This window comes from Sorex araneus, chromosome 5 (assembly GCF_027595985.1).
Source record: "Sorex araneus isolate mSorAra2 chromosome 5, mSorAra2.pri, whole genome shotgun sequence".
Lineage (NCBI taxonomy): Eukaryota > Metazoa > Chordata > Mammalia > Eulipotyphla > Soricidae > Sorex > Sorex araneus.
In genome coordinates this window covers 120,103,306-120,129,040 of record NC_073306.1, presented here as the reverse complement: position 1 = coordinate 120,129,040, position 25,735 = coordinate 120,103,306, and the positions used below count along the sequence as shown (strand labels likewise).

The following is a 25,735-nucleotide window of genomic DNA, read 5'->3' as shown; positions in this document are numbered from 1 at the left end:
CCTGGCATCAGACGGTGTGCTGCAGTCTTCCCCCTTGCTCGTTGGGAGCCGGGAAAAGAGAAGTTGCTCGTCCCTTAGGTTACCTCATCACTCAGAAATTCCAAAACCTGACGGCTGATGCCAGGGAAGGCTGACTCGCCCCGCTCGGGAGACATTAGCCTCTGTACACTGTGATGAATCGGATATGGAATAGGGTGGAGGTCCGGGAAATAAGGATGCAGGGAGCATAGTGCTTGCAGACCATTGCCAGAGAGGTTGGTGAACGGGACAGCAAAACCCAGCAGCTTCCCACATTAGAATTTAAAAACACAACACCCCCCCCCAAAAAAAACCCCCAAAATTCTGCTTAAAAAAAACCTACTAAAAACCAAAAACAACTTTATTTGACAAAAGACAAAACCAAATTATTTACAGTAGTTTCTTGCTCAGAGAACTGAATGGGGTAACTGTGCTTCTCTAGGTTTTCTCCCAGCCACACCGAGCAGGGCTGCCCTCCCCGCAGGCCTTGCCGTCTCGCGCTAGGGGGGATGCCAACCAGAATTCAGCAGCACGGCGCTCGCCCCCAGCCCCCTCGACTGCTCAGTGCACTGTGGGAAGGGAAACCCCCCAGCCCTGTACTTCCAGAGTCCCCGCCGCAAGCACTTGGCAACTGTCCTGCCAGGTCTGGACAGAGACGTGGGTGGGTGGAGGGGGTGTGCCAGCGACTCCCACTCACCTTAAAGCTGCCGTGCTGGTTTTCTCTCAGCTGGACCTCAGGAGGGTGAGGATCCCTGATCCCCCTGGGCCACGCAAAAAGAAGGCACAAGAGGAAGCGGCGGAGGGAGGCAAGGAGCCCACCACACCTGGCCCTCGGGGAGCCAAGCTCTCTCCTGAAGCCATCTCCACTCCTACAGTTCTGGGGAGGTCAAGTCTCTAGAAGTGGGGGGCTCATCCCCGAAAGGCCAGGCCACTCCAGGCAGCCACGCCCAGGAAGAACTCCCACAAGTGCCCCAGAAATGGGGGGACCCCTGACCTGTCTCCTGGATGGCCCACTAATGATATTCAGAACAAAAACATCTGGCTAATAAGAACCTAGGATTAGTGTTTCTTAAGATACAGAGATGGGCTCTGCTGCTCCGGAATGCTGTCCAGGAGGAGAGCAAAGTCAGAAATGAGACTGAGCCCGAGACCGACTGTTACCTTCTCCCGTGGAGTCAGGGAAGGCACCTCTAACCCCCCTTTAAGGAAAGCTGCTCCTTAACCGGATTTCTGACCCCAGCCTCCTGGGAAGGCGGTCTGTCGGGCGGGAAGCACTACTCTCCACTTCCTCCAGAACAGTTTCCTGTCCGAGTCCTGGGGAGAGCCAGGGCTGGAGTCCCCGGCTGGGGACTTCTGGCCAGTAGGTGGCTCTGTCCTCTCCCAACAAGAGCCGCTGGGAGCACGTGACTTACTGGCCCACTAAACCCAAGCTCCTAAAGGAAAGCAGAGGCTGCAGGGTAAACGGTTCAGAGAAAAAAAGAAAAGAAATAAACAGGGGTGAGGTGGGGGGAAAAAGAGGGAAAACAAAAACACCCACTGCCTCAGTCTAGCTTACTTTCCCCCTACTCCCAAATACAGCTTAAAAAAAAAAAAAAGAAACTAAAAAAGGAAACAACTCTGGTTTTCTCCTTTCTGCTCTGTGCCTAGACGGTTTGGTCCGATTCTCTGCTTGGACCCACTCCCTGGCTCTGGCTTCCCCTTCTGTGTCTGATACAGAAAAGCCAAAGCCCATACAAGTTTTTTTTCCTTCTTCTTTTGTAAACCAAACCCAACAATAAAAGAACCATTTGGAATTTTGCAGAGATCTGCTGGTCCCCCAAACACAAACATCCCTTCTCAAGCAAAGCCCACCGCGGCAGTGGAGGGTCGCCCCCAGTCTGTCGGACTCCGTCACCCGCCGCACGCGCTTCCCCACGCCTGCCTGGGCTCGTGCCTCCCATTGATCCAAACCACAGCAAAAGAGGACAATCAACTCAAAGTTTAGTGAAAACCTAAACATTCAATTGGAGTCAGTTCTGTTCTGTCCGCCAAGGTTCTCTTCTGTTCACGCAGATGAACTTGGACTCTCCGGACTCGGGCGTGACACTGTGAGCACCGGCTCAGGGGCAGCCTGGACCCAGGACAGGTTCCGTGTGCCCAGCCCAGGAAGCAGGGTGGTATGAAGATGTGCTGGGATCTCTGGAGGAACAGCGGCGGCAGCACCCAGCCCGCCTCCCGTCTCTCGGTCTCCTCACTGAGGCGGCCTGGAGAAACGCGGGGCGGGAGGGGGGCGGGGAGGGGGCGCACCTCATCACGGTGCAGTGCCACCAGCTGCCGTCTCCCCGCCAAAGACCTCTGGCGGAGGCGGCGACCCCAGTGTTCGGCAGTGATCCAAAGAAAACCCTCCGCGCGAGGGGGAGCCAGCGTGGAGCCCCGGGACAGCTGGCTCAGGCCTCGAGCGCCCCTGCGGGGCAGGTGCCTACTTGGGGTTTTCGGAGACTAAGGGGGGAGGCGTGTGCAGCAAGGGCAGCGCCGGGTCCTGCTGCTTCTGGAGCTCCATCTCGGCCGCCCGCTGGAGCGCCACCTCCACCAGCAGCTGGAAGCTGCTGAAGTCCTCCTTGTCCTGCTCCGGGGGGGTGGGCGGCGGCGTGTTGAAGAGTCCACCGGTGGGGCTCCCGGCGTCAGCCCTGGTCAGCAGGGTGAGGGTGCTGCTGGGGGCGGCCAGGGGCTTGGGGGGCTCCAGCTCCACCTGTGGGAAAGGAGCGGCCGGCTTCTCCCCCTGGCCCGAGTGAAGCGGCACGGAGCACACGGACAAGGAGAGCACATTGGCAGGCGCTGGCACGGACAGCGCCAGCATGGAGGGGCTGCCGCCGCGGGACAGGGCTGCCTCGGAGGCCTTCCCCCCGCGGCGGGAGATGGTGAACTGGTTGGGGTCTTTGCCGTCCTTCCGAAGCATGTCTGGGAGCAGCCGCCGCCGGGCATTGATGAACCAGTTACAGATCTGGAACGAGTGGAAGAGAACAGTCAGTTCACGCAAGCAAAAACCGCGGGGGTGCGTCTCCGTCCTGGCCCCAGGACAGGGCCACATAACCCGGCCATGCAGACGTGACCCCAGGCCTCAGGGGCAGCTAAGAATAAATGTATAAGTTAGGAGCAGTGGGGCTGGAGCGATAGCACAGCGGGTAGGGCGTTTGCCTTGCACGAGGCTGACCCGGGTTCGATTCCCAGCATCCCATATGGTCCCCTGAGCACCGCCAGAGGTAATTCCTGAGTACAGAGCCAGGAGTAACAACTGTGCATCACCAGGTGTGACCCCCCCCCCGCAAAAAAACAAATTAGGGGCTGGGAAACACAGTGCCCGGACGTGACGGGACAGACTTCTCACCAGCTCCAGGGCTGGTCTGTCTGGATCGTATGACCCCAGATTACAGTATGTATGTACCCATCTATGTGCCCTTGGCAGCAGAAAGGTTTCCTACTCCCCACACCTCCACCCTCCGATTCAGAGGAATCGAAAACTTGCTGGCGCACATGAGGAGCTCCGAGACTGTAAGGTGGGAGCACAGGGCTAACTACAATTTATTCCTCATGGTTCCTTATTCCCGGCTGATGACAAACCAGAGGGAGTTTTTTTTCTTTTTTCTTTTTGGTCACACCCAGTGATGCACAGGGGTTGTTTCTGGCTCTGCACTCAGGAATTACCCCTGGCGGTGCTCAGGGGACCATATGGGATACTGGGAATCGAACCCGGGTCGGCCGCGTGCAAGGCAAACGCCCTACTCGCTGTGCTATTGCTCCAGCCCCACCAGGGAGAGTTTTAAACAAAGCAGCAGCCTGCAATGGAGAACGGAATGGAAGCAAGGACAAAAGGTTAGTCGTCAAGTGACATTCAGGGAAATGACGAATATTTGCTCTATCTGGGAAATGAGACTGGATGCCCAACTGGACACAGGCGATGGAGGAGGGGGTATCAGAGTAATTTACTCCTGAATTTCTATAGCCCTTGCTGCAGGTCAGAGAAACAGAGATATGACGCATCAAGGGGCTGTCAGGTGGAAGAAAAATGACTTTTTTTTTTGGTTTTTGGGTCACACCCAGCTATGCTCAGGGGTTACTTCTGGCTCTGCACTCAGGAATTACTCCTGGAGGTGCTTGGGGGACCATATGGGATGCCGGGGATTGAACCCGGGTCAGCTGCATGCAAGGCAAACGCCCTACCTGCTGCGCTATCGCTCCAGCCCCAAAATCAGTTTCCAAGCACACCAGGATCTGCTTCAATGTGAATCCAACCCACATCTCCCAAGTCTTTTTCTTCCACACTGCTGAGAAAGGGATCATTGACCTTAGCCCTATTCCTGTCGGGCTGACTGTTTAGTTCCATTTTCAGTCCCATGCATGAGGCATGAAATTTCTCGCTGTTGGGTGCTGCGACTAAAGTCAGACTAGACCTACACACGCTGCCTTGGCTCGGCCTGGACTCTGATAATACCGTCTCCCAGCTCAGGGCCCTCCCACCAAGCCTCTTCAGGGGGTGAATTACCCACTCTGGGTAGCGGTCAAGTTTCCTACTGCCCAGATGAGGCTGAGGCTGCAGGTTAGCCCCCCTCACGCACCCCCTGCAAGGACCAAAGGTCTAGTTATAGCGTCGCAAGGAGTTTTACTGGAAACCCTTCTCATCCTCTGAATGTGAAATTACTCAGCACACCTCACTCAGGCCCTGTGCTTGTATTTTTTCTTCCACTAGGACAGTGAAAGTGATGACTTTTGACACACATTATGTTCAGTGCACACCCTTCTGCACACCACATTTCCTCTTCTCCTGAATGACTTCTTCACCTGAAGTGTGCACACTCCTCCAAGTCTTGGCTGATGGAAGACTGATCAGTTAGGGCCAGTGCAGAGGAAGTGGATCCAAATTCATCTTTCAGCGTGGCTGGTGTGGGGCCGACTATAGCTTCTTCATATGAGAAGAAACGATACCACGAGGTATTTAACCGCCCAGGAAAAGTGTGAATAGTTCATGAGCAACAGGAACCTGTGGCGGCATCAATCTCAACCACCTGGAAGGTGAACTATTTACATCCTCTCCTCCTCTGTTCTCGCATTCCTGCCGACATGGAGACTTGACAAGAATGACTCACTTGGGCACTGTGTGAGTCAAATGGCAGAGAGCCAGCGAGACGGCTCAGAGGGCTGGAGCATGTACTGTGTACGAGGGAGCCCGGGTTCTAGCCCGGCAGCATCACCTGGTGCCCCAAGCACAGCCAGAACCATCCCTGAGCACTGCAGGGCCTGCCCCCTCCAAGAGTCAGCCATTAAACTAGTTAAGTTGCTTTTGCTTTTTTGGGGAGAGTGAGGGGAGTGGAGGGGGGGGCGCAAGCATTTGTGGAGCCACAACCAGTGATGCTTAGGCACTACTCTTGGCTTCTGGATTGGGGGTATCTTATGGTCCTAGAGGTACTAGGGACCAAACAGGTCAAGCAGCGTGCAAGGCAAGCATCTAACCCACAAAACGGTCCCGACAACCCTGGAAAACCGTTTGTCTTACACTGTTGTTTTCGGGCCACAACCAGGCAATGCTCAGGGCTTATTCCTACCAAGCTATGAAATCAGGGTTCACTCCTGGCAGGGCCTGGGGGACCACATGGGGTGCTGAGTTCTGAACTGAGGTAGGCCATGTGCAGGGAAATTGCCCTACCCACTGTTACTGTCTCCAGCCCTGGTTTCTAGTGTTAGTTTCTGTTTTTTAGTTTTGGAGCTAAACCTAGCTGTTTACGGGAGCACATGGGTTACAGGGATCGAATCTGGGTAGGCTGCGTGCAAGGCAAACGCCTTACCTGTGGTACTATCTCTCTGGCTCCTAGAAGACAGGTTCTTAACTGCATGAATGGTGTACGTTCACAAATACAAAATTTAAAAACATAAAATTCAAGGCTGGCATGGTGATAATACAGCACGTAGAACATTTGCCTTGTATGTGGTCAACCTGGGTTGGATCCACCGCGCACCGCCAGGAGTAATTCCTGAGCACAAAGCCAGAAGCAACCTCTTAGCATCGCGAGTACGGCCCCCAAACAAAACCCCAACAACCGTAATTAACGTTTGTTTGTGAGCGACATTCACTGATGCTGGGTGTCACTTGTGGTGGTACCCGGGGGACGGGGCTGTTCTCAGGACGGAGCCTGGCCCCTGGCATGCAAGGCAGATGCGCCAGCCCCCCTAAGCCATCCCCCAGCCCTCTCCATCTCCCATTTTCGTCCAAATTCATTTTCCTCTGGTCCTCACCCGGAGGGGCCACCCCAGGAGAAAACGCCATCAGATCTCTGCCACGGTGGGAGGGAGGAACATCAGGAACTGTGTGTGCCAGGAGGGGCCCAGGCACCTCTCCGGGAGCATCTGTGGACTCCCGAGTTTCAGGAGCTGCACGGGACGCCGGTACTGCCCCTTCTAACGGTCCCCGTCGCAGCCCAACTCCCACGTTAGTGAGGGAAATCCCTGAGCGTGCGTGTACGCCGGGCCCCGGCTCGGCCGAAGGACATTCCCAGGCTACTCGGCTACATGCCTCTCAGTGTCTCTCGCGGGGCGGCCGCGCCAGGGAAGTCTATTCAGAGACCGAGTCTCACTTTGCTGCCCGCCTCCCCTCCCAGGGCTCCGTGCCGCAGCACGCAGACAGCCTGCTCCGCGGCACCGAGAGGCCATCTAGTTGTGGAGACGGGCAATGCACGCGGAGGGCGAACAGGCACCTGGCAAGGCCAGGAAGGAAGCAGACGGGAGTGGAAGGAGGGGCAGCGCACAGGGAAGCGGGAGGCCAGGGACACAGGCCCTCCCGGGAAGTGAGGAGAGAGACGGTCCTGGGAAAGCTGAGCGAGGAGTCGCGGGAAAGGCACGGCCGTGGCCAGGTCCCGGCAGGGCTGATCCCTGACCAACACCGGCAGCTGCTGGCGGGCCAGAGAGCGACCTGGTCTCAGCGTCACACTCGGTCTATGCTGCTTCCCCGCAGATACCAACAGCAGCTGTGTCAGCGGCCACAGGGAGAAGCAGGGACCCCCCCCCCCCCCCACTGCCGGGATGCTGGGAGCCAGGGGCTGTGGCCCTGTGAGTTCTCGGACATGTGCGGGATACTTAACAAGCCCCGGACTAGCTTCTCCCCACCGCCACCTTCTTGGTGCATGCCCAGGGGAGCCCTCCAAACCCACCGAACAGATGGTCCGCCTCTACCCAGCCAGTCAGCGACACAGCAGGAGCCAGTGCATAGAGCTGCTCCGCACTCCTGTCACGGGTGACCCACACGTACGACCCAGGGACTGGACAGAGCCGGTTCTCTTGCCCCCCTCAAAAGCTCCATTCATTCATTCATTCATTCATTCATTCATGCTGGGTGCTAGGTCCTGAGGCTCATCCAGTGTCGCTACTGCTAGGGTCGCTCCCATACAGGGGCACACACACCAACAGCAGGCGGAATGCAGGCCGGGCACAGCTAAGGGGAGCCCCAAGAAGAGGGAAGGCCAAGGGGGGGGTGACCCAGGAAGGAAACAGGAAACTAACCAAGCCCGTGAATTCCAGGTGCCCTGCTGCCCACCCCGACTGCTTCACGTCAATCTGCGGACAAGCCCAGAGGGTAGGACAGCGCCCCCAAAGCCCTGCAGACGACTCAGGGTGGGAAGAGCATGTTAGAGCCACACCCCCACTGGCAGTGGCAGCTGGATTTGAACCCATGACCCCAGTGCTGATCTCCCTGCTTGGCTGGGTCTTAGCAGGGCAAAGCAAGTGCTCGGCCACTGAGCCCACCCTCAGGCCCTCAGGGTTGCCTCAAGTGTTTCCCATTGATTATTCATTTCCTCTTCCACAGCCTAGACAGCGGGCTGGGAGATGCTCTCCATCCTCCGTGATGTGCTGCTGGAGCCCCGTGAGGGTGAGGCACTTGCTCAAGGTCACAAGCACAAAGGCTGGGAGCTGAGCCAGACCAGCTCTACCGCCCCGAGAAAGGCCGAGCAGTTTCCAGCCCTCCACACCGCGCTGCCTTTCCAGGTAACCTGGGGGCTGCCGGGGGCCCTGCCCTCGCCCTCTCCCCCAGACACGAGGGGCACCATCAGGACGCCTGTGCTAAGGCGGGACCAGAGCTACTGCTGAGAACGCAGTCTCGTGAGGTGACCCAAGCACTTTGGCAGCATGTGAGAGAGTACCTTGCCCCTCGCCGCACCTCCCCTTTCGGCCTGCAGTTCTGAGAGAACAGCACAAACTCCAAACTCCCTCCTTCCCCGCCCCACCAACTCCAGCTAGAGTGCAGCAAACCTGGCAAGCCCACTGTCTTGTTTTGTCTCATCCAACAGAAACTCCCCCAGCTGGAGGGGGCCAGGAAGGGCAGGAGGCCCTGGAGTACCGTTGGTGGCAGCTGCAGGAACAGGCTAAGGACCTTTTCTGTAGAACTTTAGTTTGGGGGCCACAACCAGCAATGCTCAGGGGTTACTCCTGGCTCTGCACTCAGGAATTACTTCTGACAGGGCTTGGGGGACCCTATGGGATGCCGGGGATCAAACCTGGGTTGGCTGTGTGCAAGGCAAGTGCCCTACCCATTGTACTACCCCACCAGCCCCAGAACTTTTTTCTATAGCTTTGTCCAGCTGCCAAAGTCAGGACCAAGTCAGGAAAAACACATGTGGCTCCCCCCCCACCCCGCCTCTTCCACTCAAGGTCCTTGAGGGAAGTGGTCAGGAGAATGGCCAAGCGACCTCTCCGACGGACACAGGGAAACAGAGAAGCCGTCTCTCTGAAAGCCTGTCGGACAAGAGAGCCCAGCCGCAAGCTGCTTCTACGGCCATTTTTTGGCCTTTGTTTGTATCAGCAGCTGGACTGAAGGACACAAGAGGAATGACTGTCAAAGGGAAAGGCACCCGGACAGAGGAAGGTCACCTTCTGCAACAGGGAGTGTCTGAAGGAGATGCAGGACCTTCAACTGTCACTTCTTGCCAAGCAAAAGGAGAACAAGAACTGATGGACAGAGGGCGCTTTCTAAAACATCAGTCTGTGGCGTGACCGTCTAGCTCCAGGGGCCTTTAAAAGCAACTGGCTGGGGAACGGAGCGATAGCACAGCAGACAGGGCGTCTGCCTTGTATGCAGCCAACCTAGGTTCGATCCCCGCTATCCCGTATGGTCCCCAAGCACTGCCAGGAGTAATTTGAGTACAGAGACAAGAGTAACCCCTGAGCATCGCTGGGTGCGACACAAAAAGCCAAAAAAAAAAATGTAATAATAAAAAATGAAAGCAACTGACTGGATATGAATCAGGAAAAAACCAGGGCCAGGAATGTAGCTGAGTGGATGGACAGTGTTCCGGGTCCAACCCCAGCACCACAGAAATAAACAGATGGCTACTGCTCATCTGCCTTACAGATCCAATGGAGGTGCTGGGCAGTCAGGTGTCTGGGTTTTATTTATTTGCTTTGATTTTTCTTTGGGGGGGAGGGTTTGGGGCCTCACCCTGCAGTGCTCAGAGCTTACTCCTGGCTCTGGAATCAGGGATCATTCCTGGTCGGATGGGGCTGGGAAGTGCCAGGGACTGAAGCCAGGTCAGCTGTGTGCAAGGCAAAGGCCCTATCCACTGCACCATCAACCCAGCCCCGTGGGATTTTCAAACACACTCTAGCACTGGAGGGGGCCCTGGAGGAGGGGGCGGGGTGGGCACTCGCCCTGTATGCAGCTGATGGACCACAGCGTCCCCCCAAAGCACCAACGGGAGCAACAGCTAAGCACAGAGCTGGGAGCTGCCCCTGAGCACTGTTGGATGTGGCCCCTATTTAGAAGCCAACAGGTTAGCCTGTCCCGGGGAGCCAAGCCCTTTAGTGAGGCAAAAGGACTCACACAGGACCAAGAAACAACAGGGGGTGGGGGTGGGAAGGCAGTTGTTGGAGAGCAGCCCCCAAAGGTGGCCAGGCCCAAGGGAGGCTGGCTGCCCAGCCTGCTCCGTTCCCTTCTGGCCACGGGCCCCCCACACCAGAGGCCGGCCAGCTCGCCCCCTCCCGCTCCTCCCTTCAGTCTATCAGGACTTCACTGAAGTAAGCCTCCGCAGGGCAGCGGGTAGGACACTGGCCTTGCACCCGGTGGTCTGGGTCCTGGAATCCCATAGGGTCCTAGAGCCTGCTCGGAGTCACCCCTGAGTGCAGAGCCAGGAGTCAGCCCTGAGCACCCCCCCCCCCCGGGGCAGGGCCCCCAAACAAGAGAACCACCAAATGCTTCCAGAGGTGCGTCCCTCCAGGCTCCTCCCTGGTGACTGCAGGGAATCCTCCCGCTCCAGGTCAGAGGCTGCAGTGTTTGCGGCACACCCCACACTGTCACCCAGCCAGGGGACAGACCCGACCTCTCCCGCGCCAACAGGCGGCTCAGCCCACTGGAGCAAAATCAAGTCGGCTCACAGGCACAAGGACCTGCAAAACTCCTGCACAAAAGCCTTTTTTTCCCCCCCCTCTCTGTCTTACCCTTCTTCCAACTGTCTGGCCTCGGGCAAGCACCAGCACACCAGTTAGTTAAATGACTCATTGACTTGCTAATGAGATCACTTCAGTGCTGGTCAAAGGAGACAATCAAAAGGATGTCCCCAAGGAGAGTGAAAACAAGGCCGGCAGAAATCGGTGATCTTTAAGCGGCTTGTTTAAGTCAGGTGACTGGCACCAGGGGTGCCTCAGGACCGTCTTTCCTGTGGATCTTTGCGAAAGTTACTAATTACAAAATGAAATGTAGGGCGAGGGGCAGGGCTCAACAGGCTGAGCACAGGCCTTGGCATGTAGGAGCCTTGGTCCCGATCACCGTTGGGGTCTGTCCACGGCCAGGAGCAACCCCCCAAGCAATGCTGGGTGTGGCCCGACCTTTTTTTTTTTCTAACGACAATCCTAGAGAAGTTAAGTACTGGGCAAAGAGCTGCCTCCAAGGGTTTAAGCTAACTTTGTTTCCAGCTTGGGTTTCAGGATGATTTTTTTCCAACACCTAGTTTTTTTTGTTATTTAATGAACGTGTACTGAGCTAAACATCTGGATATACCTGATACGACTAGGCGTCTAGAGTTCTCATTTTGGGGGGGCATGAGATGGGAGATGGTGTGGGGATACAGGGTGGGGGTGGGGCACACCTGCCGGTGCTCAGGGGCGACTGCTGGCTCAGTCCTGGGGCCAAGCAAGCTCCAGGCCTCCTGCAGGTGAAGTAGGTACTCCTGGAGCACCTTCCGGTCCACCAAGCTGCAGGGAGCACGGGGAGGGGGGGAGGGGGCCGGTTCCTCAGACAGGGATGGTAAAGTGGCCCTCAGGTCTCCCAGATGCCAGGGGCCAGCGTCGGTGGCAGGGAGACACTGCTCTCCCCGCGCCAAAGGAGGGATTCCTGAGTGCAGAGCCAGGAGCGAGTTTTGATCATTGCTGTGTCCCTGCCCCCACCCCCCTGCAAATAAATAAATAAATAAATAAGCAAGCAAGCTACCAATCAGGCCAGAGCAACAATACCTACAGCGGGTAGGGCCCTTACCTAGCATGCATCTGACCCAGACTCAACCCCTGGCATCCCAGGTGGTCCCAAGCTCTGCTGGAGTGACCCCCGAGCACAGGGGCTGGAGCGAGCCCTGAGCACCCGTGGTCCGGAAAGAACCAACCCTCAATCAAGAAGCCGAGGTGCCCATGAGGCCTCTGAGCACAAGACTGGGACGGGTTGGGGCTCCCCTGCCAGAGGGTCCCACTGCTTCCCAACTCAGCATGGTCTTACCTGTCCTCACTCTCTGCCCTTCCCTCCTGGTACCCCCTTCTTGGCTCGGGATCACCTACCGTGTCCGGGGCCCTGGGGCCCCGGGGCCCCAGGACCCCAGCGGCCCCTTCCCCTGCTCATCTCCGTCCAGCCCACTCCTCTGCTTCCCCAAGCGGCCCCAGGATCTCACCGTGTTGGCCTTGGGCCCACTGGTCAGCCACAAGAATGCGCCAGCTCTGTGCTCCCATTATTATCCGATTGGGACCTTCCTGGCCTGCGGTGGAGCAGTCCCTCCGTACGCCCACACAGCACCACAGCCTCTCTGATGCCGAAGGCTGGAACCACCTAAGGCTCCAGATGTTTACCTCGGGCAGCGGGCCCCTTAATCACTGCTACCATCAGGCCACACCTGGCGGTGCTTAGGGGCCCATGTGGTGCTGGGGATTCAACCCAGGCTTCCAGAATGCAAAGCAGCACCCAGCCCATTGTTTGGTTATTTTAGAGCTACCCATAAGAGGTCAAAAGCACTCATTGTTCTTTTTGTTCGCAGTTTTATGTCTGCTCATTCTTAAGTGACACGATAATAAAAATGACTCGATAATGATGTCTGGAGTCTTGGAGTGTGGGCCATAAAACAATTTTTCTTGTTTCTTTCTCTTTTTTGTTTTCTTCATCCATACTGGGCAGTGCTCAGGCCTGACTCCTGGCTCTACGCTCAGGCATCACCCCTGACAGTGCTCGGGAGATTTTATGGTACCAGGGATTGAACCTGGGTCTGCTGCAATATAAGGCAAGCACCCTTCCTCTACTACCTCTCTGGCCCCCAAACATTTTAATTGGGGGAAGAGGCTACAGAGATGTGCGGTGACCGGATTTGATCCCCAGTGCCACAGGGCCCCCTTCCAGGCACCCAAGGAGCAGCCATCAAGCACAGAACTGGGAGGAGCCCTCAGTGATCAAAAGACAAACACAAAGATTGTGGCGGGGACACTCTGTGGTGACCAGGAGTCACCAGTCACACTCCACAGCCCTAGGGACGCAGTGTGGCGCCCAGGGCTGACCCCAGGGCATCCTGGCCATGCAAAGTCATGGGGGTTTGGAGAGATAGCAAAGTGAATAAGGTGCTTACTTAGCAGACAACTGACGCAGGGTTCATCCCTGGTGTCCCATATGGGTCCCTGAGCACTGTCAGGAGTGACCCTGACCACTTGGATTTAAAAAATATATATATATCGGGGCTGAGAGAGAGTACAGCAGGCAGGAAACTTACTTGGCACACAGGGACCTGGGTTCATTCCTTGGCCCTGAGCCCCGCCAAGAATGATCCCTGAGCACAGAACCAGGAGTAAGCTCTGAGCACTGCCAGGTGTGGTCTAAAGCATCAAAGAACAAAAAAGTCCTTACAGAAGTAAACCTAGGGCCATCCTGGGCATGAAATGTCTTCTTTAAAAGGTGCTGGGGGAGGGGCTAGAGCGATAGCACAGCAGGTAGGGTGTTTGCCTTGCTCTCCGCCAACCCGGGTTTAATTCCCAGCATCCCACAGGGTCCCCCGAGCACTGCCAGGAGTAATTCCTGAGTGCATGAGCCAGGAGTGACCCCTGTGCATCGCTGGGTGTGACCCATAAAAGAAAAAAAAAAAAGGCGTTGGGGGAGTTGGAGAGCATGGGGGTAAGGTGCTTCCTTTCCATGTGGCTGAGTCCCCAGCACTGCCGGGGGCCGTCTGAGCACCACCAGCACCAACTCCTGCATATAGAGCAAGGAGAAGCCCTGAGCACTGCTGGGTACAACCCCAAACGAACAAAAAATAAAACAGAATAAAGATAAATAGAGACTGGACAGTACTGGGCTTCAGAGGCATTTGCCAGGGCTGGAGAGAAGCACTTGCCTTGCAGGCGGCTGACCCAGCTTCAATCGCGGGCATCTCATATGGTCCCCCCAAGCACTGCCAGGAGCAACCCCTGAGCACTGCCAGGTGGGACACTCTTCCCCCACCCCCGCAAAGAAGGCACTAGCCTTTGCCTTGCGTATGGCTGACCCTGCCCTGGCATACGGTCCCCCTAACACCACCCGTGGTGAGCCCTAAGCACAGAGCAAGGAGTAACCCCTACCTGAGCACAGAGGCTTGTAACTCAAAAACCAAATTAACAACAATATAATTTTAGAAGTACAGAAATAAAATAGGGCAGAGACAGCTCAGGGGTTCAGGGGTTCCAGTGCTTGCCTTGCATCTTGCCAACTCAGGTCTGAGTCCCTAGCACCACAATGGTCCCCCACACACTTCCAGGAACACTTTCCAAGCACTGCCATGCGGGGCCCTAACTCCCTGTAGTAAGTAAAGGAGGGGGGTTCAGGGCGGGGGCTGAGTAGCCTGCACCTGCCTGACAGCTTGAGGCTCCGAGTCTGATCCCAGGCACTGCAAACAATAAAAATATAAAGCTGTTCTTTTTTTCTTTTCTTTTTGGGTCACACCTGGCGATGCACAGGGGTTACTCCTGGCTCTGCACTCAGGAATCACTCCTGGCTTAGGGGACTATATAGGATGCTGGGAATCGAACCCGGGTCAGCCGCGTGCCAGGCAAACACCCTACCCGCTGTGCTATCACTCCAGCCCCATATAAAACTATCCTAAGAGGTAAGAGAAAGGTTCCCCGAGAAAAAGCCATCCCAGTAAAGGTCCAAGAAGACACTGTGGCTTCAACAGGGACTGCAAGCACTTCAGAGAGCGCACTCAGAAGGAAAATGCTTCACTATGGCAGCCAAGTTCAGGAAGGTCACTCAGAAACACAGCGAGAGGTCAAGGACCCCAGGGACAGAAAGAGCGGAAGAGCGGATGGTGGAGGGGGGGTTAGTAAGGAGTCAGACCCAGAGGGCAGAGCGGTTCCTGGTGATGGGATGCAATCCAAATTGCCCTTCTGGGTTTAAGAGAAGAGGCCAAGGAACAAAGCTGGAGGCAGAAAACTGGTTCTCAGGCTCCAGCCTTTGGGCCTGTGAATTCCGCCCTCCTGCTGGCAACCCCTGGGCAGAGCCTTCCCCGAGCAGCCCTCCAGGCTTGCACCCTCCCGGCTCACACCTTTGGTCCCAGCCAGGATCATGACCCTTTTTGCAAGTCTGTAGTCAGGTCTTCTCTGCCAACACCCTCCCCCCCCACAAAAAAACAAACACTCCTTGAGGGGCAGAATGTCTAATCCACTTCCTGGGGGTCCCTCTGAAGAGCAGGGCATGGAGAGATGGAAAGAGGGGAGCGGACGGAGCCGTGCTGCACCCCATGGCGAGGCCGAGAGCATCTCGCCATCCCTCCCAGATGCTGGGGGAACCCAGACCCTTCTCTCAGGGGAGGCCCAGAGAGGAGGCCCCGGGGCCCAGTACTCACCAGGAGGCTAACACGGGAGGCGCAGTGTGAACTAGTCATGGGCCGGGGGGACGGGGTGACAGGGAGCGGCGGGGGCCTGTGGAGCAGGACGGTGGTCTCCAGTGCGAGGTGAGGGCCGGCCTGTCCCTCCCAGGAAGCTGGGCCCCCAAAGGGGAGTGAGGCACCGGGAGCTCAGGAGACTCTGCTCAGCACCACCCACACCAACATGGGTGGGCGAGAGACGGGGAAGGGACGGGTGCCTGGCACTCGGACACAGCGGGGAAGGCGACGGGGCTGGGCGGGCAGCACAGCAGCTAAGGCGCTTGCCTCGCGCACTGCTGACCCGAGTTCTATCTCCGACACCCCCTCGGGTCCCCGCCGAGCACTGCCAGGAGTGACCCTTGAGTGCAAAGCAGGAAGTAAACCCTGAACATCTCCGGGTGTAGACCAAAAGCAAAGTAAGTAAATAAACATCCGAGTGGGGGTGGTCTTCTGAGGGGCCAGACAGAGCGACGGGGGCTAAGCCCGAGCTCTTGCTTGCAGCCAACCTCAGGGTGAGCCCTCAGCACCCCGAGCCGCCGCCCCGGGCAGCCCCCCATGCTGCACCCCGTTTCCCCAGCCCTGGCTCTGCCAGCTGACCACCCAGTCCCCACACCACACACAGAAAGGATGCCTGTCTGGTCTCTGACCCTAGCCGGCAGTGCTCAGGGGGCCTGACGCGGCGCCAGGGATGGGCTCTTGGCTGTCTCACCTGCGGCCTCACTCTCTCAACGCCGAAGGACGGCCTCCCGGGTGTCCCTTCCCAGGCATTTTCACCTCTAATGCCAACCCATTTTTCCCAAAAACTTAGCCAGGAGGGCTAAATCTAACCCCCATCCCCCCAGAGCTGGCCCGAAGATGACTACATTTTATTTACTTATTTATTACTTATTTTTAAAAATTTATTTATTTTTGCTTTTCTGGGTCACACCCGGCAGTGCACAGGGGTTACTCCTGGCTCTGCACTCAGGAATTACTCCTGGCGGTGCTCAGGGGACCATACAGGATGCTGGGAATCGAACGTGGGTCGGCCGCGTGCAAGGCAAACGCCCTACCCGCTGTGCCATCGCTCCAGCCCCCGGACAACTACGTTTTAAAGCAGAACCTAGACTTCTGCCTTTTTCTGATAGTAATACCAAGTTGGTTTTTTTTTTTTCCTTTTTGGGTCACACCTGGCTCTGCACTCAAGAATTACTTACTCCTGGTGGTGCTTGGGGGGACCATATAGGATGCTGGTAATTGAATCCAGGTCGGCAGCGTGCAAGGCAAACGCCCTACCCGCTACCCGCTGTGCTATCGCTCCAGCCTAACTTGGTTTTTATTTTTTTTCTCTTTGGGTCACACCGGCGATGCTCAGAAGTTACTCCTGGCTCTGAGCTCAGGAATTCTCCGTGGCGGTGCTTGGGAAACCAGATGGGATGCTGGGCCGTGTGGTGGGGGTGGGACTGAGCCCGGGTTGGCTGTGTGCAAGGCAAATGCCCTCCCCACTGCACTCCCTCGAGCCCCTCCCACCCGGCTTTTAGCCACCTGCCTGTAATCAGGAGAACCCTACAGCCAAGGGGTCACCCAGACAATGCTCTGGGGGCCAGAGGCCAAATCCCGGTCCCTCGATCCCTAGACACCAATAACATTTGGTATATCTCCCCATCCCCAGAGTCTGGGCGCTTGCTAGAGTGCTCTGCGCTCTCATCTGTCCCGAGAAGAAAGTGAGGTCCAGAAAACGCCGGCGCTGGCCCAAGGCGGCGCGGTGCGCTGGAGCATCTCTCTGCGGGGCCTTCCTTACCTGCAGCACGGACAGGTTGGTCTGTCCCGAGAGGCTCAGCTTCTCCTGCTCGGAGGGGTAGGCGTTATAGCGGTGCAAGTACAGCCAGTCCCGCAGGATCTTCACCGACTCTTTGGGCAGGTTCCCCCGGCGCTTCCGCTTGCCGGTCAGGGAGAGGAGGCCCTCGTCCTCGCCCAGGTCACTGTCCGACATGGTGTCCGCAGGCTACGCTGGGCCGGGCAACCCTGGGAGAGGGACAAAGGGGAGGGGCAGTGATGACCCTGCGCACCGCACCTCTCACTCACCCTCCGCCTCGGCTCTAAGCTGACGCCACCCTGGAGTCTAGGACACGCCAAGTGGGGGGAAACCAAGACCCAAAGCCTCCATCGGGGCAAGCTCCGAGGACTGAGTCCAAAAGGCCTCCATTCTGGGGCGGAGAGAGAGGACAGCAGGTCGGGCGCTTGCCTCGCACGCAGCCAACCCAGCTCTGAGCCCCGGCATCCCACACGGTCCCCCGAGCACAGCCAGCAGGAACTCCTGGGTGCAGAGCCAGAAATGACCCGACCACCGCTGGGTGTGATACCAGAACAAAACCAAGCCAACAGAGGCAACTCAGGCCCGGAGACAGCACGGGGGTGGGGTGGGGGGCTGAAGTGCCCACCAGGGCCCCAGGTTCAGGCCCCTCACCGCCAGTTCTCAGAGCACAGGCCGGGAGCAGACCTTAGCCCTTCCGGCGTGCACCCCCCCATATACAGATGCCAGCTCATTAATAAGCAGGACTGCTCTAGAAATAATTACTAAGGTACTGAGCCCTTTACCATTTATTATCTCCTTTAATTCTCACAAAGACCTTGTAAGGGAGACACTACCATTAGCATAGTTTTAGAGATTAAACGAACACGGCCCAGGGAGATTAAGAAAGCCACGGAGGTTCCACGGCCGTTAAACAGTGTTACCATGTGACCTTGCAAATTTCACTCCTAGCAGTCTAGTGAAGACACATGCAGACCTCCGGCACCTTTTACACAGATGTTTATAGAAACACTGTACATGACGGCGAAAGCCAGGAGAAAACACGGTCTCCCCATGGAGTGGACATTATCTGGCCATGAAAAGGGATGATGTTCCGGGTTAGAGCGGTACGCCAGCTCGAAGCCAGGTAGGGTTCTAGCCCAGCACCCCAGACAGTCCCTGAAGCCTGCCAGGAATGATCCGTGAGCACTGAGCCAGGAGTGATCCCCGATAGCCGTGTGTGGGCCGAAAAACCAAAAAGGAATGAAGTTCCAATCCCTGCTGTAATGTGGATGAATCCTGAAATTCTGTGCCCAGCGAAAGGAAGCACATTATTCTATCCCATTTTTATGGAACAGCAAGGAGGCGGTGGAGATGTCCAAGAGCTAAGTGGTACAGACGGTAAGAAGGCGCTAACACTGGGGCTGAGGCTGCAGTCCCGTGGTCTCTGCCTTGTACAGGTGAGACCCGGGGTTCAGCCCTCTGCACACACCCCACCCCACTCCCTCCTAAAATTGGTTACAAGTTTTGAATATACAAAAACCCCTACCTACCGAGTTGTGTTAAATGTTAAGTTGTAGAATATGTGAATTAAGTTATCATCACAACTAATGTGTGTGTATATATATATATATATATATATATATATATATATATAAATCCTTCCTCCAGGATATATATGGTCTAGAAGTAGGGTGTGGAGGGATAGTGGGTCTCTCCCTACTTAGTAGTTCTCCCCCCCGCAAGTGGAGTCTAATTATTGGGGGGGTCCGCATCACTGCCAGCCCTGCTCAAGGTCTATTTCTGGCTTTGCTCAGGGACTGCTCCTGGCAGTGCTTGGGGGACCGCATGTGACACAGGCGACCAGATGAGGTCAGCTGCACACAAGGCAAACCTCCTATGGACTGACGCGGTCTGCACAATCCCCTGGGGCCCGGGAGACCCAGTCTCAGTGGTTCGACAGAAATCTGTCATTTACCAAGCACCTCTGAGTGCCCTGCAGAGGGCTCAGCGGCGCCCAGCAGCTGTTTCTCAGGCACCTTCCTCCTTCGTCCATCATAACCGGGTCTGGTCACCCTAAACCGTGTGACCCTGGGCAAGGATCCCCCCACCCCCACCTGTCAAACGGAAAAGGTTTGCCTCAAGACAACCCAAGTGAGCAGCACATCCCCCACCCCACCCCCCCCCAAAAAAAATCCCTCCATGACAAACTTCTTGTTCGCACACGCAAAAGACATTTACATCTTAAAACCCCAAGTTCCAGGCCCGGCAGATGCCAGACTCTCAAGCTCCTCCCTCCTCGGCTTTAGAACAGCTCCCGGCAGGCTGGCCCGGCCGTCTCTGGCATCTCCCAGGCTTGTTTCCTCGACTTGGGCCCGAGCCCAGATCTCTGGGCTGGCGAGGCCAGGCTTTCGAGGGAAGGGTGCCCCCTCCCAGCCGGGACACCTGGAGGTGAGGCTGCCCCGAGGTGCCTCTCCCCTGCACAGGCGGGGATGCGAGCTCCGGGTTTGCTCAGAGTGATCTGCACCAACTCCACCCCGGGCTGCCTGCGAGGTCCCGGGGGTGGGTGGGCTGCGGGGATGACCCCTCTCAGCGCTTCGCGTCCTCCGGCCGCCCCTGATCCCAGTCAGGAGGAGGGGGAGGGGGTTTCCCACTTACACACCGGACACACACACCCTCCCACCCAGCCACTCCGCCGGCCCCCAAGCGACTGGAGCCTCAACCTCCGGCCGCTGCAAGCCCCAGCATCGCCCCGACGGCCGCCACCCCCCACCCACAAAGCACAGCTCCTTTACAAACCCACCCCAGCACCGCCCCCGCCGGGCAGCCCAGGTAACCAGCCCACCCACGGTCTCCGCAGACGTCACACAGCAGCGCTGGGTTCGGATCCAGCGCTCGGGACGCGGCCCCCCGGGCGCCCCTCCCCCCGCCCGCGGCCCCCACTTCTCTGACAACCCCCCCGGCCGCCCTCCCCAAAGCCCGGGCCCCGACCCTGCCCCGGGCCGCGCGCCCGCACAAAGCGCGTAGCCTCCGCCGCGGCGGGCCACGGCGACCCCGAGCACATGGCTCCCGGGGCGCGGGGGGCTCGGCGGCAGCTCGGGGGGCTCCCCCCCGGGCGCACCCGCGACCCCGGCCGGGGCGGGGGACGCTCTCGGGAAGAGAAGAAAAACTCACGTGTCGCTCGGTCCCCGGGGCAGGGAAAAAAGTTTGGTTCCCACCGCCCTCCCCCGCCGCTGGGGGCCGGCGGAGTCTCCGGGGCGCGGGGCCGGCCGAGCCTGCGCGCTCGGCTTTGTGCTCCGAACTCGGCCCGGAGGGGGAGGGGAGGGGGCTGGGCTCCCACCTCCGCGCCGCCCCCCCGCCCGGACTCCATGTTGGCCGCCCCCTGCCCGGGACGCGGCGCCCCGGCCCCCGCCCGGCCCGGGGGTCCCGGCGCGCCGCAAACTTTCTGGGCGCCGCCGGCCCCACGCGCCCCGCGGCCGCGGCCCGCCCGGGAGTGACAGATGCCGCGCACACAGACTTTCCTTTGTTCCGGAGCGAGGGGAACTCGCGCGGGCTCCCGGGCACCCCCGGCCGGGCCCCCGCCGCCGCCGCCCCCGCCCGCAGCTGTCACTCCGCGCCGCCCCCTCGGCCGCCCGGGGGGGTGGGGGCGGCCGGCGGTTAGCAACGTGCACTTTTGAAACCAAACAAACCCGCCCCCCGCGCGCCCACCCGGCCCGGGACGGGGGCGGCCCGCTCCCGGCTGGGCCGGAGCCCGGGGCGGGGGGCGCCCCGGCAGGGTCCCCCCCGCCCGCCTCGGAGGCTTCGCGGCCGCCCGGCCGGCCCGCGCCCCGCGGCGGGGACCCCCCGACGCCCCCGCCCCGCCCCCGCCCCGCCGGAGAAACTTTCCGAGTTGTCCGCGCGCCCCGCGCCCCCTGCCCCCTCGGCCCCGGCGCCCCGCACTGACTTCTCGGTCCCCCTCTCGGCTCCGAGCGGCTGTTCCGTCCACGCGGCGGCGGGCGGGGGCCGGGGGGCGCGCGCGCCGCGTACCTGCCGGGCCTGACACCCGGCCTGACAGCTCGCGGCTGGAAAGCACCTCGCGGCCTGACGTCAGATCCCCTCTCCTCCCCCACCGGCCCGCGGGGAGAAAACAAACTTTGTGCGGAGCGCGGCGAGCGACGCCCACTCCCCGCGGGGCGGGCCGGGGCCGCGAGGGGCTGCGCCCCGCCCACCGCGCCCGAGGGGCGGCGCCGAGCGGGCACCTTCTTCCTGCGCCCACCCCCACCCGCAGGAATGCCACATGGCCCCGGCGGAGGCGCGGTGGGAACCCCGCGTCGGGGGGCAGGAAGTGGTCCGTGCGCCTTTGCGAGCGCGCTTCCGGAGCGCCTACTGTGTGCGGCGCGCGGGGCCCGGGGGTCTGGCCGCGCGCCCCGCCCCGCGACACACGCGGATGCTGGGGGGCCGGGGGGTGGGGGGGCCGTGCCTGGGTGGTGGTTCCCATTGCTCCCGGAGGCAACTGAGGCCCGGCGGCCAGGCCGGGGTCGAGCCCCACCCCCCCCATTCCCCCGGCATCCCCGCCGTTAGGGCCGAGCCCCTTCTCAACTCCCAAAGTGCGTAGTCGCCTCGGGGCGCCTTGGCCGGGGGCCTCCAGGAGGTCAGAACCGCCCACCTTCCCGGAATGTTGATGATGTGCTGGCCCTGACCCGCGGGGGGCGCTGCTGCTGTGCCTGTGACTCCCCCGTACACTACACGCCAGGTTAGGGGTGTTTACCTGGCACCCCCCACACACACACGCGCACCCCGCCAAGGGGAGCATGACTTGCTTCTTGTCAACCCCGTGTCCTCTGGCCCCGGTGGCCACGCAGCGGAGCCGTTAGCCGGCCCCATGGTGGGAGCCCCTGAAGGCGGCCGAGTAGGGTCCGGGACGCTTGGCGGCTCCTTCCCTCTGCCCGCAGCACCCAACTCTCCAAAGAAGCGCCTTCCGTGGCCTTCTCCCAAAAGGCTGCACGCGGCTCACCGCCCTTCTGCATGGCCTTCTGGAAGGCCTGGCGATAGCCCCCAGGCCTGTGCGGTCAGCCTACCCAGAACTCTCAGCAAGGCCTTCTCCAGGCCTTTGCTTCTTCTCTAGTCAAATGTCTGGAACCCATGGGTTAGTAAATCAGCCTAGAAAAAAAGTTATATATTTTTTTTCTTTTTGGGTCACACCCAGCGATGCTCAGGGGTTACTCCTGGCTTTGCATTCAGGAATTACTCCTGGCGGTGCTTGGGGGACCATATGGGATGCCAGGGATCGAACCCAGGTCGGCCGCATGCAAGGCAAACGCCCTACCCGCGGTGCTATCGCTCTGGCCCCTAGAAAAAAAGTTCTAAAAAGAAAAAAAAATCCCATTGTTTGGGATGGAACCCAAACTCAAAAACAAGGCAAGTGCTCTAGACTAAGCTACTTTCCTGGCCCTTGAAAATGAGTTTGGACATGTGCTTGTGTGTGAGTATGTGTTTAGGATCTGCTCTCTGGGGTTCTCTGCAGCTACTGGTTGTGTGCTGGGCAGCCTCTTAACCCCCATACTATCTCTCGGCCCATGACTTTTGTTCTTAATTGAGCTTTAGCAATGGAGAACTCTGGGACCAAACTCAATTCTCCTAACAAGCCCTCAGCCAACCAGAATGCTGATTAAATAAATGTTTACCAGGACTCCTGCAGACGTTCAGAGCCTCTCTGGCCATTCTGCTGCTCCTCGTTTCACAGGTGAAGCAACAGGCCCAGTGTGCGGTTCCCACACAGTTTCTTGGGGGATGAGAGCTCTATCCACAGCCTTCTCCCAGAAAATGGGAGTTTGGAGCAATTGTGGATAAGAAAGTTAATACTACCAGGCCAAGCAGCTAAGATTACAGGGCAGGGATGGGCAAAGACTGGCAGAACAGAAGTCTGGAGGGGGGTTAGGGGGAGGTGGGGAATGCAACCCATGAGCCTGACGACCAGTCACCTCCCCACAAAAATCAACCAGCCCCTGAGCTTGCTGATTTTTATGCTGGAGAAGGTGTGGGAGCAAATGGAAGGAAGAGCAACTAAGCCTCAATACCTAAGGTTTGAGATTTTTGTGTAGGTATTTTAAAATTTTGTTTTGGGGCTACCCTGGGAGTGCTCAGGACTTACTCTCAGCTCAGGGATCACTCCTGGCAGGTCTCCGAGGAGCCCGTGGGGTGCTGGGGATTAAACCTAGGTTGGCCACTTGCAGGGCAAGTACATTAAGCCCTGTGCTATCTCTCTGGTCTCCGGATTTGAGAAATAAACCTTAAAAGATTTTCAGCGAGTGTGTGCATCCTCCAAGCCAGTAATTCCACTTCTAGGAAAAATGTATCATAAGAAATGATCGCAGTGCAAAGATAAATACCAATGCAGGGCTGTGCTTTGCAGCACTGTTTGTCCTGGTGGAAAATGGCAAACAGCTGCATGCCTTCTCCGGGAGCTGATTGGTATGGTTGAGCCTGGGCCTGGGTGCATCGGGATGTTATAATGAGGTAAGAGTGTGTGCCGAACTTGAGGGGTGAGCGAGGTTTATTTATCACGGTCGTTTGCACTTACCCAGCTAGAAGGGCTTTGGGTATGTCTGGTGAGAACTCACATAGAAAAGCCTTTTAACAGCTGAGAAATTTTTTTTTTGCTTTTTTTTGGGGGGCAGGGGTCACACCCGGCAATGCACAGGGGTTACTCCTGGCTCATACACTCAGGAATTACTCCTGGTGGTGCTCAGGGGACCATATGGGATGCTGGGAATCGAACTCAGGTTGGCTGTGTGCAAGGCAAATGCTCTACCCGCTGTGTTATCACTCCAGCCCCGCAACTGAGAAATTTTTAATTGTCTTTTTTTTCTTCGTGTGTGTGTGTGTGTGTGTGTGTGTGTGAAACGAGTCCACACTCAGCAGTGCTCAGAGGTCACTCCTGGAAGTGTAGAGGGGACCATTTGTGGTGCCAGGGATTGAAACAGGAAGCTGCAAGGCAAGCATCTTAATCCAAGTTCTATCTCTCGGACCCCCCTTATTTTCACCTTCCTCTGACCCACTTTTACTCCCTGCCCCTCTTTCTGGCTACATGAAAATCCTGGGTCCCTGAGAGAAGACTGGACTTGGCTGATAAGGACCAGGAGGGGAAGGGGGAGCATCAGAGCAAAGCCCCACCCCGTGGCCTCTGGGGGGCCCTTGTAGGAAGAGTCCTAGGAACTGAAGGCCCTTCAGGCAGAAATACAGAAAAACCCTTCCTGCCCCCAAACTGGAAACTTCATATTCGTGAGTCTAGTCAGGTTTCCTCCCAGAGATGGGGTGCCTACAGGTGCTAAGGTGCCTGTTTCTTGTGAATTTGGTCAAGTGGGTGCAAATGAACGTCTTGTAAATCTGCTTGCATATCAAAAAGAGAAAAACCCCATGCTAATATGGGGAGAGGGGCGTGTGCTCCCGGGGAGTGGGCCTGAGGCTGGCTAGTTTCTGGTTCCATCCAGCAGTGGGGTGCGTGGGATAGAGGAGAGCCCAGCCAGGGTCTGGCGCAGTGAGTACTTAAACTCCTCGCGGCAGTACCCAAGGGCTACTCCCAGATCAGAGCTCAGGGAACTATGGGATGCTGGTGCTTGTCCCTGGGCCTCTTGCATGCAGTGTCTGCACGCCAACCCCTTGCACCAGCCCCCAGGCCCACACCTGGCAGTGTTCTGGAGACCATATATATGGTCCTGGGGCCACACGCAAGGGAAGTGCCACCTCACCCCTTACCTCCTGTTCTCTCTCTGGCCCCACACCTTCCTTCTTAAAACTACCCAGTATCTTGAGTCCAAGAGATAGTACAGCCAGCAGGACACTTGGCTTTGCACGTGGTCGAACCGGGTTCGATCCGCAGCACCCCATGTGATCCCCTAAAGCCCACCAGGTGTTGTCCCTGAGCACAGAGCCCGGAGTAAGACTGGAGCATAGCTGGGTGTGGCAAAAAAAAAAAAAAAACGGAAAAAAAAGAAGCAAAATGATATATTCTCTTGTCAGTTAACCACGAACTGTTCCGCTTACCCCTGGCAGTTGGGTATCTACTCCTTCGGTTCTTTTATTTATTTTGGTTCGGGGGCCACACCTGGTGGTGCTCTGAGAGTCACTCTTGGGCGCAACCCAGGCCTCTGCAACACAAAGCAAGCTTCACCTGTGATCAGCCCCTTCCTTGAGCTCTCCCAGCCCCTCAGTTAATTCCCAGGTGCCTGAGTGTGTGTCAGACGGAGGCACGGATCTGGGGGACCCTCGGCCAAGGGCTGGGGCCCTGTGCCAGGTGGCAGGAGGGGATGGAATTTGGCGCTGCTGGCTCCGTGTTGTAGACAGTCACCCAGACCCGTTTAGTCTGTTTTCTTTGTGGAACGAGCATGAGCCCCGGTGAGGGACAAAGCAAACAATGGCTGGGAAAACTCTTTGTGCCGTGGGAGCAGAGCGGCTGGCTTTGAGCGCAGTGTGGAATTTGAGAACTAACCTCACCTGAGTCTCCATTTCCTTTTCTGCGTCTGAGAAAGGAGACAGTTGTCCAGGATGACCCCGAGATCTCTTCCTGGACCGGGCAGGGATGGGGCTCAGCAGGAGAACACCTGCCTGGCCTGCGGGAAGCCCTGGGTTCGATACCTGGGCCCCACCAGATGAGAACAAGCTGTGTTCCTCTGGCTTTCTACCATGGAGGCCATGAATGTCCCCTTGGAGGCTGCAGGTGGCTGTCAATGCCTGTTTGCCAGAGCGTGGGCAACACTGGGGCTTATCCTGTCACCCCTCAAGGTTTGAGCCGTCACTTTCTTCCCTCACCCAGCTGAGCTTCCTTCTAATTTTGCCTGATTATCTGACTTCTTCTATGCCAACAGTTTGCATCCACAGG

The 25,735-nt window shown here is 57.9% G+C and overlaps 1 protein-coding gene across 2 annotated transcripts; it reads right to left on the bottom strand.

Moving 5' to 3' along the window:
- Positions 1 to 557: 557 nt before the first annotated feature.
- Positions 558 to 21,039, bottom strand: TGIF2 (TGFB induced factor homeobox 2). 2 transcript variants are annotated; one of them, XM_055140434.1, is made up of 3 exons: positions 20,822 to 21,039; positions 16,888 to 17,111; positions 558 to 2,998 (listed from the first exon to the last, which is right to left on the bottom strand). In XM_055140434.1, exons 2-3 carry the CDS (start codon positions 17,077 to 17,079, stop codon positions 2,477 to 2,479), a joined length of 714 nt encoding a protein of 237 aa, XP_054996409.1. In that variant the 5' UTR covers positions 17,080 to 17,111; positions 20,822 to 21,039; the 3' UTR covers positions 558 to 2,476. The 2 variants fall into 2 exon arrangements, with proteins under 2 accessions (XP_054996409.1, XP_054996410.1); XM_055140435.1 differs by lacking the exon at positions 20,822 to 21,039 and adding an exon at positions 20,053 to 20,205.
- Between the last annotated feature and the right edge of the window lie 4,696 nt (positions 21,040 to 25,735).

Coding starts and splice junctions, on each gene's coding strand:
- TGIF2 (XM_055140434.1), bottom strand. CDS start 17,079: ATGTCGGACAGTGACCTGGGCGAGGACGAGGGCCTCCTCTCCCTGACC. Junction 2,999..16,887: donor CCAACCTGTCCGTGCTGCAG/GTAAGGAAGGCC, acceptor CACTCGTTCCAG/ATCTGTAACTGGTTCATCAA.